Source organism: Peromyscus californicus, unplaced genomic scaffold (genome assembly GCF_007827085.1).
Source record: "Peromyscus californicus insignis strain IS unplaced genomic scaffold, ASM782708v3 Scaffold_19__1_contigs__length_69161282, whole genome shotgun sequence".
Classification (NCBI taxonomy): domain Eukaryota; kingdom Metazoa; phylum Chordata; class Mammalia; order Rodentia; family Cricetidae; genus Peromyscus; species Peromyscus californicus.
Window position 1 is genome coordinate 7,817,076 of NW_026294491.1, and position 15,869 is coordinate 7,832,944.

General features: G+C 50.5%; 1 protein-coding gene across 1 annotated transcript in view; it reads left to right on the forward strand.

Annotated features, from left to right (window-relative positions):
- Positions 1 to 8,343: 8,343 nt before the first annotated feature.
- The window catches only part of Abcg1 (ATP binding cassette subfamily G member 1), a 57,503-nt gene continuing 49,977 nt past the window's right edge, over positions 8,344 to 15,869 (forward strand). The window contains exons 1-2 of the mRNA XM_052744494.1: positions 8,344 to 8,504; positions 15,006 to 15,249. Of these exons, the coding sequence (XP_052600454.1) occupies positions 8,463 to 8,504; positions 15,006 to 15,249 (286 nt within the window). The 5' untranslated portion in view covers positions 8,344 to 8,462. The remainder of the gene's footprint in view (positions 8,505 to 15,005; positions 15,250 to 15,869) is intronic.

A 15,869-nucleotide genomic window follows, 5' to 3' on the forward strand; every position in this document is an offset into this window, starting at 1 on the left:
GGCAATTGTATGAGCTTTTTAAGAGACCATCAGGCTTTTCTGGAGTGGCTGCACTGTGCACATCTCCAGCAACGCCTGAGCGACAGGGTTTTCACATCCTAACATCCGGGGTTGTTGCCCTTGGAATCCCAGTGGTTTTTTTTATTTCAGCATTTGGATAGGTGCGGACTATTATCTCACTGTGTTTTGACGTGCGTTTCTGGAGTGGTTAATGAGGTTGGACTTCTAGCCTCATTGGTATCTGGCAACCTTCCACAAAATGCTGGTACATTTTGCTTACTTTATAATCTAAGTGACTATTTACCTCCAGCCTTCGAGGATTCTTTATTCTCAGCCCCAGCCCTTCATGGGCTGTGAGGTTTGTAGACACTTTCCGCTGGTCTAGGACTCACCTTCTCGACTTTAACTGAGCCCTTTCTCAGAATCAACAGTTTTGTTTGGATGAGCCCAGTTAGTTGGTTCATTTTACAGATCGTTCTCTTTGGTGAATTGAATTAAGAATTATTTGTCTGGCCCCGGAACCTAATTTTTTTCTCTCCTGTTTTTTTTTTTTCTTAAACGTTTTACGGTCTGACTTTCAAGCAGAATTTGAAGTTAGTGTCACAGCGAAGCCTGGGTCTGTTTTGCGAGGTTTACATGTTGTAGCTGTGCTTATGCAGCTTTGTAAATGCTGAAGCATTTTTACTGTCAGCATCCAGGCGTTCCTTTCTAGAATATAAAGATAGATTGGTTTTTTTTTCTTTTTTCCTCCTGTGTTTGGCTTGTGGCTCACAACCCTGGTGAAGTCATCACTCCAGGGGGTGTTTTCGTGAATTCCCTGTGCAAACAGGCACTTTATGTGAAAGAACAGATGCAATCTCCATGCCCTTTACTTCTTCTTCTTGCTTTGTCACACTGGCTGCTATCCCTAGCACTGTTGAGTAAGAGTGGTAAAAGCGGGGATTGGGATAGATAGCAGCAAGATACACTGTATGGAAGTATGACATTGTCAGAGAATATAGAAGAGCTGATGTTTAAACCACGGGGAAAAAGACAACTGTGAACTTACTATTGTGAAGTTTCAGTTACCCACCACTGCCTGTGCTCTGAAAACATTTATGATTCATCTTAATGATGGAGATAAGGGATATGGTAGAAGTACTTTCACATTCCATTCCGTATCCACACATAAATGTCATTGGTTGCTCAGAGCATACACACTAATGGTGACTGGCTTGCTCTGTGCTAACTCTCCAGCCTGGAGGGCCCAGGGTTGACACCAGCCGACACTAACTAGACCCCGTGGGCCACAGAGGGCCCGAGCTCAGACATGCGGCGAGTGGTGGAAGAGTACAGGGGTGGATAACAAGACAGACACAGACAACAGGTCTCAGAGATGGTTAACGACTGGCCACATGACCAGAATGGGGAGCTGGAGCTCCAGAATGACTGACTGCCTTGGTCCCCCTCCCTTTTAAAACCTGCAGGCTGGAGACTAGACGAGGCAGCTTTTCAGGGTGCCAGTCCACAGCTTTCCCAGATCACCAGCTGGCTAACTAAAGCACAGCTTCAAGATTCAGTCTCTGTCTCTGCTCCCTGGCCTTTGTGCTGGCAGGCTGTGGGAACTGTGGTAGTCTGGTTGCGTTAACCCTTTCAGGGGGAAAGTGGCCACATGGATAGCTTTCATGGCCGTGTATCACTGCAACTGTGCATTCTAACGACATTACTGGTCACTGTTGTTTATGTCTCACTGAGCCTAACTCATAAATTAAACTTTGCTCAGGATGATGGATAGGGAACACCAGCTAGAGAGGGTGCATGTTTCCAGACATCAAGGAGCTCTTGCAAGGAGTCCCCTGGGGAGACGGGGCCACCCACTTCACTTGTTCTCAGCTCACACTGTCCTTAGGGCAAACAAGAGGGCCACTGTATCTGGCATGAAGATTCCTTCTGGGGACCAGGCTAGTCTCTCAAGATCTGAAGATCCCCTGGCTTTATAAATCTATGGGCCCCAGCAATGCTGGAACCTTGGGATGCTGACTGCTCTGAGTGGAGTGTGTTCCTGGAGTTAGGTTAGAAGTGTGCCAATGTAGGTTACCAATGCTTTCTGAGCAAGGACCTTTTATAGAGGACCGGAGGTTCTAATTATGTGTGGGAAGTGGCCTCCAGGAAGTTTCCAGGGTCCATCCCTGGCATATTTGTCCCAATCTTCCTCTCAGAAGGTCATCTCATTGCCAGTCAGTACTTCCTCTTCCTTTGTTTGAAGATTCCAGTTTTTGGATCTTTCCCAGTCATCCCAAGTTCCAGGCTAACGAGAAGAATAGAAACAATCTCTTAGCAGAGAGCAGCTTGCCTCTTCCTTTATCTGAAAAATATGTTACATGTATGTTCTCATTCCCTGAAAACACCCATTCATCTCTGCCTTCCAGGCTCTTCCCATGTGCCCTGTGCCTGCTCTTTCCTCTCCACAGCTTACACCCCGACCTTCGAGCTGCCTATCTGTGCTGGGGACAAAAGGGATTCATCTGGATATTTGTGAGGTGTGGTAGGGAGTGGGAGTGAAGGGTGACTGCCAGAGCTTTTGGACGTGCCCATGCAAACACCTTCCCCAGGACCAGCGCTCTGTCCAGGCTTGAGGCTTTGGAGAAAAGGAGATAGCCTTGTAATCTGCCATGCCAAATACCACCATGGGCAGTGTGCAACATGCTTAGGGCACACAGGGGCTGGCTTTCTTCAGTTTTGTGTTTTCCTTCAAAATATGGAGGGTGGCCAAGGGAGGAAATGTCCCTAGCACCCAAGGAAACACACAGGAGCAGGACAGGTCCCAGTCCATGCTGGTCAGCATGTGTCTACACTCACACATGCCCGAAGGTGTGTGTCCACATGGATGGACAGTGTCCACACTGGCAGAGATGTGTCTATACTGCAAAGAGAGGCCTGTGTCTACATCAACAGGTATGTGTCTGCACTGGCATGCAGTGTCTACACTGACAGGCACATATCCATCCTGACTAAGGGAGAGACTGGGGTATAATCTTGATTCACACACTCTAGCCCGGGCAGAATCCATTACTGTCCTATGGTGGGAACCCGGCTATGGATAAACATGTCTGTACCTTGAGGCTTATATCCAGGAAGGATGACCGCTACAGCTGACACAGGTTACAAGAATACCGCATAGGGGTGAAGCAGCTTGCAGGAGATAGCCCCAGAGATCGAGTTCCCAGGATGGATGCCTGGAGGGTGGACTTGAAAGGATAAGGATGCCAGGGATGAGAGACCCACATCTTCACCTTACCTCTGGCTGAACCACACACAAACACACACAGGACAGCCCCCACCCTAAGTTGAGATGCCCCTAGAGTGCTGGGCTCGTGGAAGGAATCAGAGATATGCATTTGGCTTTTAAAACCTTACTGTCCCTTGAGGGTGGGACAACTCTGGCATCCAGCACATCTGGATCTGTAGAGCCCAAGTCAGAATCTTAGTCAGGAAGAGTTGCTCATATTGACACAGCTCTGCAGCCAACGGAGGAAAGCGGGCCATTGATTGACAGCTCTACAGCCAATAGAAGAAAGTGGGCCATGGGAGTTCTCCCCCATCCACCCAGAGCAGCATGCCCTGCTCCCCACAAAGCCAACTCCGGCTCAGTGTTGAAAGCCACATCACCCGACTGCAAAGAAGGCTATCTATAGTCATGGAAGACAACTCATGTGAGCTCTCCTTGGCTGGTTGAGGACAGACAAGAGAACTGGTGCTGGGACTTTCCAGGAAAGGGACACTCGAAGAGTCCCAGCAACAGGTCCAGTGTGCCTCCAGAAAGGTCTCAGGGATGACCATTGCACCAGTTCTCAGCAGCTACCTGTCCAGCATGGAGAAACCGTATGTTCCTTAGTGTGAGGTTTGTAGTACAAGGTGCACACCAGACCAGTGGGAGTCCATATGTGAAGGACAGTGAGTGACTGAAGTCAAATATTGGAGGCTCTGTTGAACTATGAGCACCACAGGTATCAAGGCAGTGGCCATGGATACAGGTTTGGGCTTGTGATGACTACATGGTCATTATCATACATGGACCATCATGGAGCCTGGGCATGGAGATGGTGTGAGATGGAGGGACACGTTTATTAGACAGAAGTGTGAGGCCTGAACTCAGGCTGTGAAACCCCAACACGACACATGTCTGCCACAGAGGAGAGTAAGAGCAGCAGTTCTTGGCCTTGACCTGGCCCTGGCTGGCTGGAAGTCGCTCAAGGCCACCTGACTGCTGCAGCTGCCCACACCATCAACCCCGATTGGGTTGTGCTAGCACAATAGAGCATCCAGATTTTAGAATGGGCTATGCTGGCCGCTCTGCCGGTCTTGATCAGACCACATTAAATAGCATTTCATAGCGGACCCAGCATTTCACAGAGGTTGCTGAGAAACTGGCACGCGTCCAGAGAAGGAGGGGCAGGAGGCATGTCCTGCCAAGCCTTGCTGGAGAACTGGGTGTGTGGACACTGAGCTGAGGCACAGAGGCCTGAACAGATGGCTCATAGCTTGGTTGCCTCACTGGGGCCTGGGGTGCCAGACAGGAGCCAACCGACCACATAGCCTTGTGACTGAGAGCGATCGGTATGCTGTTCTTTAAAATAAGCTGGATTTTTTCTTTCACTCACCACCTTTTTCAGCTGAGACATTTTTCCATGGCGGTGGGTATGTGATTTTATAAAATAGGTATATAAATCAAACAGTTATGGATGGTAAATGACAGCTTTATTTTAAAACAATTCTTTACATATATCATCTTACCATTTATTAAAGAGGAAAGCAAATGTGGGCACAAAGGAGAGAAATGTGCTTCTCACTTAATCCAACCCCAGGGTATACAGACTTGGTACCTACATGTTGTCCCAGTCTCATTTCCGTGGCTGTGACAAAACACACTGACAAAAATCAGCTCAGGGGAGGCTGAGGTGTATCTCAGAACCCTTTGTCCGACACTCATGAGGCCCAGATTTCAGTTCCCACTATTATAAAAACAAAACACAACTCAAAGGGAAAAAAGGTCTACTTCCGCTCCCAATTCCAGGTTCCAGTTTCTCATACCAGAAAAGCCAAGGCAGCAGGAACTTAAATCAGCTAGCACCATCACATCCATAGTCAAGAGCAGAGAGGAATGGATGCATAATGCATGAATGCTTTTAGTGCTTGGCTGGCTCTCTCTCTCTCTCTCTCTCTCTCTCTCTCTCTCTCTCTCTCTCTCTCTCCCCTCCCTATCAGTTCAGGACCCAAACCTAGGGAATGGCACCTCCCACAGTGGGCAGGAAAATATTAAGAGACGTTGTTTCCCATAATTAAACCGTTATGTTTCCATGAGAGCCCACAACTGTGTATGCATGGTAAAAACTCAACATTCGGTATCCTGAAATCTGAAATAAAGTGTTTCAGGCAGCGCTGGGTAGTATGACGGCCTGTGTAGTGCAAAGTGTGTGTGTGTGTGTGTGTGTGTGTGTGTGTGTGTGTGTGTGTGTGTGTTGTATGTTGAGGATCAAAGATGTGGTGATGTCTGTGATGCCACACAGGTGACTGTTGACAAACACACCTTGGGTTTATTATGTTTTTGATTTTTTTTTTTTTTTTTTTTTTTTTGGTTTTTCGAGACAGGGTTTCTCTGTGTAGCTTTGTGCCTTTCCTGGAACTCGCTTTGGAGACCAGGCTGGCCTCGAACTCACAGAGATCCGCCTGGCTCTGCCTCCCGAGTGCTGGGATTAAAGGCGTGCACCACCACCGCCCGGCATGTTTTTGATTTTTGAACTAACTTTTGCCGACTTCTCCATGACCCACACATTCAGTCATACAGCTCCAGATGGAGTGTGGACCCACAGTTTAAGAAGCCTTCCTCTATGTACTACCAGCATTAAAATGACATTTGCATCTTATTAGGTGTGATTGCATGATGTTAGAAGTGCGTCAGAGATGGTCCAGAGTACACAGGAGGGAATGGGTGGGTTATAAGCAAACCCTGCATCCTTGAGTATGAGGGATATGAGCTCCCACAGATTTTGGCATTGGATAGGGGTCTGGGAACCAATCTCCCAAAGACATCAAGGATGACAGTATTTAATAATGGACATCCTTCTTACTGAAACAGGAAGTGGCTTCCTACCAGAAGTCCTCAGGGCTAATCAGGCCCGTCTATGGTCATGTCTTGGTAGAAAGCCCCATTGGGGTTGTGTCTGGACTGGACAGTGCTACTCTGCGCCCCCTTCACATTGGCTGGCCTGGTACCCACACCTGTTGTTAGAAGGTCTCCAGTGAAACAAAACAGCCAGGCTGCCGAGTCTTCTGTGGTACCTCGGGATTCAGCCACTTGAGTTTTCCTTCTGTATGGCGCAGGCTGGGAGGGCCCATCCAGACTGGGCACCATTGGCCATATGACTGGGTGCTGCTGGAAGGAAGGGGGAACTGGAGGAAGGTGACATTCCCTGAGACAAGCCACTGCATGAAGGTGGAGCTATGGAGAAAGTGAGAGGTGTGTGTGTGTGTGTGTGTGTGTGTGTGTGTGTGTGTGTGTGTATGTGTGTGTGCGTGTGTGTATGTGTTGTGTGTGTGTTGTGTATGTTGTGTGTGTGTGTGTGTGTGTGTGTGTGTGTGTGTGTGTGTGTGTGTGTACTTGTCCTTGGCCCCATCAGTCCTGAAACTGTTGTCCCTGAACATTTCCACTACAGAAAGCAACGTACTACACCAGTCAAAGCTGGCTTTCTATCACTTAAGACAAGTCTGTCCAACTCTACCACTCACTTATTCCCTGCTTGGACATGAGTGAAATGCCATCAGAAAACAGTGCAAATAGATACTTGTTTGTAGCTAGAAAGCACCCATCACTTGGTTCCATTGTGGTCAAGAGGATCACTACCCATGTATACACGTGTGTTCAGTGGCCTGAGACACATCAATGAGGACCTCATGCATGGATGTCTGCCCTCTCTGGCTTCCTCCTCAGGCTCCATGCTGACTCCAGCTCCTTCTCAGCAGCCCAGAATGCACTGCCTCCCATCTTCAGCTCCTGACCATCCTCTGGGCCAGGCTGCATTGAGGCTATTTGGTGATTGAAGCCAAATGGCCTCTGTTTGTATTGAAGGTTGACTAACTGTGCATGAATCAAATGGCATAGAAATGGGGGTGTAGGGTTGAGGGGGCGGGGACTTGAGAAATAAAATTTCCAGAAGAAAATTCTGAGCAGACTTCTGGAAATGGGGGGAGTAGAGACCAGGCAGAGAACAGATATCTGTGGATATATCATGTGAATAGGCATGTTGATATCACGGTCTTTCTGCTGCACGTTGTTCCAGATCTCCTCTTGTCCATCTGGGCTGCCTCTGGAGCAGTGGTGGACACCAGGGCAAACAGCAGACCCAAGCCTCCGAAACCTTTCTCATCCCCTGGGAGGTTTGTCTTCATAACTTTTCCAGAAAGCCCTGGCGTTGTCAGCCTTCTTGATAACCAGATAGGGACATCAGCCCCTCAGGTATGGACGCCTATCCTCTTCCCTCCAAACTCAGCCATGTCCACTTTCCCTTCTAGGGAAAACCTTGGCCAAGGTCAAGGATCTGATAGTGTGACACCCATTTACCTGCCCCCTTCTAGGACAGCAGCAAGTGTCCTGGCACACCCAAATGTTGGGGCAGGTGGCTCTATGATGCTGAGGGTGACAGAAAATTGCTTCAGCAGAAGCCTTAGCTTAGTATCTGCAGTTGAGATTAAAGAATGCCATCACAGTCATTAGGACATGGCCCGCTTACAAATAATAGCGGCCTTCAGTAGATGCTGGGTACAAGAACATGGCTGTGTAAGACACAGGAAACACCCCTGTGGCTTATTTGGGGATGGAGTGGTGCTGATGGAGCCTTAGGTGGTACCTGTATGAAGGCCCAGGCTGCTCGGTAGGGGTCACCCCACACTGGAGCTGCTGGGTGGGCCTTGAAGCAGGCCTCTCCCTTTCTCTTGTTCCCTGGGGCTTCCACCTGGAAGACAGGTGCATAACAAAGGCAAAAGAAGAGCGACCTGCCTTCGTCCAGTTCCTTAGCTCCTCAAGCTACCCCCAGGAGGTTTCCTAAACAAGGACCTCATGGTTTGTATGGTGCCCCCACTGGCTCGCCTAGAGTTGCGCTGGCCCAGCCCCTGTGGAGGTCCCTGTACCAGGGTTGCCATGCCCAGGTGGTAGGACCCAGCTAGAGGCCTAGCAGTTGGCTCCCAGTCTAGGGCACCCTCCAGCCTCTCTGCAACAGGAGCAAAACAAGAGCACGCGCACCTGTCGGCGCCCCGCCCCTTTCGCGCGGACCAATCGTGGGCCTGGGCGGGGCCGGGGCGCAGTCGGAACCCGAGCAGAGCACCGTGGTGGAGCTGGAGCAAGCGCAGCCTCCTTCCTGCAACCTCGTCCCCGCCGCCCGCAGCCTCCTCCCCGCCGCCGCCGCTGCTGCCGCCGCCGCCCCCGGGGCATGGCCTGTCTGATGGCGGCTTTCTCGGTCGGCACCGCCATGGTGAGTCTCACATCCTTTGCGCTCAGGGCTGGGTTTTTATCTTCTAGGGAAACACAAAGCCCCGCACACTGGTGCTCACACCAGCCGCCTAGGAGCGCGTCCTCTGGGCGCTGACCCGGGGCGCCCTGGAGAGGTGCCCTGCTCCGTTCGCCTCCACCCCGGCCACCTGGAGTCTCAGGATGCTTTTTGCACTGGTTTAGGGCGCCAGGAAGGTGGAGGGACCTGGAGTGGGGCGCGAGGCAGCTAGCAGCCTCACCAGTGGACAGATGGCCTTGACTCGTACGCCTCTGAGTGAGGGGTTCGGGACGTGAGAGCGCACTGGGAAGGGACTACAGGCCCAGCCCGAGGGCAGGGAGGGTCGGATCTCCGTGGGGAGTTGTGCGGGGCAGGCGGATGGCGGGGACTTCTTGCGCCACCCTCCGGAGTGCTGGGCATAGTGGGGGACAAAAAGAGGAGCTGTGCCCCACGAAACGGAGCCTGTTCTGCGCTCCCCAGGGACAGCTACTCTGGGGGGGGGGGTGAGGTGGCAGAGTCCCAGGGGAGACAGAAGAGGGCGAGCCCAGATCCCTGCAGGGGTGAGGACAGGGTGTGGGCAGTTAACTCCCCCACCCCCACCCCAGGTACCAGTTCTAGGGCAAAAACCGGGTGCTACTGAATTAATTGCTAGACAAGTGCTGTTTCCCAGAGGTGGGCAAGCATCTCCTCTTACGCGGTGCCTCAATGCACCTGGAAAAAAAGCGAACATACAGTAAAACCACACAGCCCACCGCTGGTCTTGGTCTCACACTTGGCCCTACCGGCTCCGCCTAACACGCGGACATTGCGGATAATTTCCTCTTAAGCTGATTTCAGACTGTGTGGAGTACAAAGAGCAAGCCCTCCGTATTCCCACCCGAGTCGTCCCTATCTCTGCCCACATTGCACAGTCCCTCCCCTTTATTTCATTTTTAGCATCCTGTATTTGAAGTCAGCAAGGCTCAGTAGGATTTGACCGACAGTTACCTCTTGCCTTGAGCTCTAGAGGGAAAAAAAAAAAAGCATCAGGCTTTGTGCGCATGCTCTGCTCTGACAACTGCATCCTGTGATTCCAAACAGGTTACTGTAGAACTCGCCTCGAGCCCAGCCCGCCGACTCATTATGTAATGATTTTGTGTAAACCGACAGAGTGGAGCGAAGATGCACAGGAGTGGTGGTTAGCAGGGGGTGGGGTGAGGTGGGCGGGAAGACACCCCCCACCCCCAGTGGATTCCCATCCTTGGGGTGTGCTCTGGTTCTGACATGTTAGAGTCAATGAAAACAGGAATCGCTTCTCCTGAAGATATATATTCGCTTTTATCTAGTTGATTGCTTGGGTGACACTGAAAAATTGTCCCTTGCACACTTATCTATCAATGTGAGGATTATGCTGGCAACGGAAAATTAAGATAATTGATGATCATTGCAAATAGAGGAAGTTTGGTGGATTCTCTCTGCACGGGACACGCCATCATTTAGAACTGGCTTGGATATGTGGGTAAATGAGCCAGAATGTTGTAGGATACAGGTTTTTATGCTGATTTATAACATTATGGCTTGATACAGCCGGGACCTCTGCTGTGAGGTTACAGATATCATAATGGCTGGGCTTGATCTCCCGCCCCCCCCCCCCCCCGGCAATCTATTGATATATTTATGAAGAGAATTTTCTTCCTGGAAACTTGGCACTTTGTTTTAATTTAAAAATGTCTACCTGCCTGTGGTCATACCACTCTGGGGCCACCGATCTTGTCTGTCAAGCAAGGCCAGGCTGGTTGGGACCTGGCTCGGAGTAGGAGGTGGCAACGGCTAGGAATCCCAGGTACTATAGGCACAAAACGAAGACCAGATTAATTATTTTTAATGTTCTATCTTAGCTATAACGAGACCTCAAGATTTGCTTTTTAGTCTCCCCTGTGCTGGGATCCTGCCGGTGCTGGCTGAGTGAGCTTCAAGTCTGGAGGAAACCCTGGAGGGTGACCAGAGCTCCGGCAGTACTAGGGTCCCTGAGATTGCAGGGACACGCAAGGTGGGCATGTGTCCCCCAAGAGCTTTGTGGCATCGTGAGTGGCCACTCAAGTATAACCTGCCCTTTAAGCTTAGCGCAGGGTGTGACATTTGGACACTTTTCCTGTGGGGACTTGCTGTGATTATGGGTTAGCATGTTCTCTTCTGATGGGCCCAGGATGTCCTGAGGTGAGCATCCTCGTTGGGCAGGGAGGAAACACAAAGAGAAGAGAGAGCGATCCCCACTCCAGGGTGCTGAGAGTAGTTCCTGTCTCCGAATGCCTCCCAGTGAAGGGGTCTCCCAGCGGGTAAGGCTTGCTGGCTGTGTGTGACCTTACCCCCACTACTCCAGTGTCCCCAGATGTTCAGCATCTGTGCAGCCCTCACTCGACACTCTACCCCTGTGCCAGGGAAGCATTCTCTTGAACAGCCCCCAGCAACGGTCCCACCAAGGTCCCCCTCCACACCAAGTCCCCAGAAATGGACTTCCTGCCTTCACCATCTGTCCTCTCAGCAAAACACATCCCATGAGGAGAGGGCACAGTGTCCAGACAGGAAGGTAGGGAAACGTCGCAGCCAGTGGAGACAGCAGGAGGGCATAGGTATTTGTTTTATTTTTAATGAGCTCAGGAGGCTGAGGCAGAGCTCGCTGTAACCTACATTGCCAGCCAGCAGTTCTCATCGGAGGATGTGTTTCCAGAGAGCTGGTCTATTTTGGAGTGACAGGCCACTGTCTCATCACATAGGTTTTCATGATTTTATTAATTGGGTGAGGCCACTGGACACCAGTGGAGGAAGGGTGGGGCCCCGCTGTCCTTGCTGAGGTGGGGGGGACGGGGCAGGGAGGCTGCCTGAGTTCCTGTTTGCTGGGCATGTTACTCTACAAGACAGTTCACCCGGCACCTAGGCTGTCCGCAGCGAGCGGTGCTCAAAAGGCTGGGCGAGAGGAGGCCAGCTCAGACTGAAGGGTCCTGACTGAGGGTCCTGAGCCAGATGGGGAACCTTGATGCTTTCTTGCCCCCCCCGCCCCCGGTACTCTGCAAAGGCTAAGAGCACAGGCTGCAGGCTGGAGGGGACTAAGCATGCTGAATCTTAGTCACTGTTATTGACAGTCACTTGCCTAGCAAGCACGCGCACGTGGTCTTATTCTTGAACACTTCACATCCTAAGTAGCTGACTCTGGCTGCTTCTTCCTCCCTCGCTACTCAGTTTAGTCACCCAGCTTGGTCTGCTGGCTGGTGCAATGGGTTCCAGCCCCGTTACCACCTGCCGGTTAAGCTCTCCCATCCCTAGCTCTGCAGGTGATTGCTACAGTCTTCTGAGCCTGGAGCTCCAGTCTCGGGGTCCCTCTCTGGGTCCCTATTGATCTTCATATCTCTTTCTAAAGTTTACCTCTCTCATCTCATCTACGCCAAGTGCCCTGCTTTCTGCCCTCCTCTCCCACCCTGAACCCCAACCCACATTCTGGTTGATTCTGCTATAGGTCTAGGTCTCCATATTCCACACTCACTGTTCACAGAGGCCCCCTGCAGAGAGCGTGGCATACAAAGCCCTGCCCCCACCTCATCTTGCTAATCTCAGCCTGGACCGTTTCTGCAGACAGAGACCTTGTTCTAGGCCCCCACCTCAGGGTCTGGTCTGCATCTAATACGCCTCCATGGCCTTTACTTAATCCTGCTGGGATGGTTGTTTTCTTCCCTGGGCTCAGTCTTGAACTTGAGCGTGTTAGGGCCAGAGTCCATGTCTGTGTCTGGCTCGCTGATTGGCTTTATCTGGTGTTCAGTCTGTCAAGGGAATGGACGTGTGCATAGATAGGTTTGGAGTCCGGGGAGAAGGCCTGATGCCTGTCTGATATCTGCCACAGCCAGTGAGTATGGTGATGCCTAGGAGGCCCCTTGTTCCTTCGGGTTTCAACAGGGAAGGAATTGATCCCTTCTTGGCTTCCTTGGGGTTGGACACCTATGGTGGGGACCTGTGGAGAGGAAGAAGGAACAGCAGCTGGAACCTGAGGGGTAGAGCTCAGGAGGTCATGATGGAGAAGGGCTTGACTCTCTTAGGGTTGGAGCCAAGCTTGCAGTACCTCCCCTTCAAGGCAGGGTGGGGTGGGAGGGACCAGGCCTCAGTTGACTGCCTTGGTGCTGACCCTAAAACCAGCACCTGGTGCTTCCCAGGCTCCTCCATAACCCTTGTGGTTATGAACCTGCCATGGCAGCCACAAAGGGTCTCGGGAAGGTCCCTGTGCCTGTTGGATAAGTTCTGAGTTGCATGGGTGCATTCCTGTGGGACCAATGAGCTATGACAGAGTGACCTACCCCTTCAAGAGGCCTTTCGGTGAAGGCACCCAATGAGTGTACACAGAGGCTGGGCGTAGGGTTCTCCATTGGTCTCAGCACAGGCGTAGTTCTGGGCATATATGAACCCACTTACGTTGGTACTGGAAAGAGCACCCATGCTTCATGGCTGCTGCCCTAAGCTGGATTTCAAGAATTCCCTCTGTACCTTTATTTCTATTCACTCAGTAGGAGTGTCAGTGAGACTTAGGAGATGCTCATGAAGGTGGGTGTGTATTTGCAGTTCACACATCTTTTTCTTAAGTGAAAGCTCCTTTTCCCATCACCAAGAGATTCTGAATATCTGGATCTGCCTCTTTCATGCCCCATTTTTTTGTGTGTGTTTTTTTGTTTTGTTTTGGTTTGGTTTTTTTGTTTGTTTGTTTTGGTTTGGTTTTGGTTTTTCGAGACAGGGTTTCTCTGTGTAGCTTTATGCCTTTCCTGGATCTCACTCTGTAGACCAGGCTGGCCTCGAACTCACAAAGATCCGCCTGCCTCTGCCTCCCGAGTGCTGGGATTAAGGGCGTGTGCCACCACCGCCCGGCATCATGCCCCATTTGTATTAAGTATCCAAAGCCCACCCCCAAGTTTACCATTAGGCTCTGAACCCGCAAATGCCACAATGATAGTAAACCCAGCTCTTCTATGATTCAATTGCACATTCTCAGTGGGTGGGTAGGTGGATGGGTGGGTGGGTGGGTGGGTGGGTGGGTGGGTGAGAGGCTTGACTTTAAAGATTTTGTTGTTGGGTTGCTTGTTTTTCCTTGAGGTAGGGTCTTGTGTAGCCAGACTGGCCTCGAACTCACCATGCAGCCGAGGATGAATTTGAACTTCTGATCCTCCTTCCTCTACTTCCCCAAAGCTAGAGTTTGAGGGTGCTTGGGAGAAACCCAGGGATTTGTGCATGCTAGGCAAGTATATCCAACCAACCAAGTCACCTCCTCAGCCCTTTATGAGACTTTCTGCAGATAATCCACTACAGTTTTATTTTATTTTTTTTAGAAATAATAATAAATAATAAGCACTATTTGAGAAATAGTTAATGAACCAACAGAAGAAGAATGGCATGTGTGTCCTCTCTAGAACAGAGGACCACAGCCATGCCTCACCAGTCCTGGGGTGGGCAGTAGCCTTGGTGACGCTAAGTGGTGATGGGTGGGCTTTCCCTATAGGCTATCAGCAACTAGCTGAGCCTGCAGAAGACCCACACTTTTGGACGTTACCCCTAGCTTCAGAGACAGCTAGAAACACTTTAGTACAGCTTGTCCCCTTAGGGCTCTGCTCTGTTTGGAGGTTCCTAAAGCTTATTGATCAGGCCATGGTTGCCAAGTCATTAGAAAAGCAAACCCCTTGCTTTGCATAAATACTCCTGGGTCTTGGCCCACCCACTACGTGCATTTCATTCCTTGTGAAAGGCTTTAAAGCTAAAGCTATGGGCTCTGCATATAATATAGTGCTGCAGCACTTGTCCATAGATGGCCTATGCTGGCTACGGGGTGCCTTTGTAATACAGGAAGCGCCTCACTGTGTTATAACTCGTCTGTGCCTCAGTTTCTTTGCCTGTATAACAGAGAAAATATACAAACTACTCCAGCCCTCCAATATTACTGGAAAGATACAATGGGAGTGAATTACAGGAATCTAGAAAATGTGACACTAAAATATGGCCAGCCCCCAAAAGCCAGCCCTTTAATAATGCTGTCCTAGACACGTCAGAGATGACACAGGAGCACGTGACTACAGCTCACTTTAAATAAGCTGTTTTCAGTTGTACCCTCATGTCTCTTCACTGAAGTTTTTATGAGTAGACTGGAAAGAGGTGGCTTTCCACGGTGGCTCATCCCTTCTTTATAGAGGAAAGCGAGTCACTTATTAAAGTTTTATGATCGGATTTTGTGATTCTGAAAGAAGACTGTAGATGTGTTTAGCATCTTATCTTTGGTGTCTTTTTACTAGAAGCAAAAGTGATGACTAGCTGGGACAGTTCCCGCAGGTGGCCTCTCTCCCCTCTGGGGACAAAGGTATTCTCAAAGTATAAAAAGTATCTCTATGGATAATCGATGACCCCGAGCCCAGCGGCCAGTCCCTTGATGGTCCTTCTCTCCAAGGAGCACACAGCACATCTCACTGCCCCCGCTTTGCCTTCCAGAATGCCAGCAGCTACTCGGCAGCAATGACGGAGCCCAAGTCCGTGTGCGTGTCGGTGGACGAGGTCGTGTCCAGCAACGTGGATGACGTTGAGACGGACCTGCTCAACGGGCATCTGAAGAAGGTGGACAACAACTTCACAGAGGCCCAGCGCTTTTCCTCCTTGCCTCGGAGGGCAGCTGTGAACATTGAATTCAAGGACCTTTCCTACTCCGTCCCTGAGGGGCCCTGGTGGAGGAAGAAAGGTAAGGAGGGAGGCCACCGACTTGGTGGTTGTGCTTGGGGGAGCCTGTGAAGGAAGCCACAGGTCGTTTGGGAGAGGCTCGGTCTTCAGTTGGAAGTTGAGATATGTTCTCTTCCAGTGCAGCCCTGCCTTGGCTGTTTTCTCTCGCCGATCCACAGCTGACTTCTCTTCCCTGAAACACACAGGTTGGATTAGACAGTCTCAAAGTGGCTCTAAGCTTGGGTGATGTTGGTACAGATTAAGTGTCCCTTGTGGGAAATGCTTGGGACCAGAAATGTTTCTGGCTGCATATATATATTTTGGATTTAGAGAATATGTACATATCCATAATGAGGCACCTTGGGGACAGGATCCAAACGTAACCATGACATTCATCCGTTTCTTGGACAGCTTATGATATACACACCGGAAGGTAATTTTATGTGCCTTTCTCATGCATCTGTATTTTGATTGTGACTTGTCACATTTGGCCATATGGAAATTTCCACTGGTAGTGCTCAGAAAGTGTCTTGATTTCCAGTCTTGGGGCCTGGATCAAGACTTATGCAGTGCTCACCCAGCATCGGGTTGTGCCTGTTGCTACTGTGTATGCTTGTGCTCTGAGAGTCCTCCCTAGAGGAC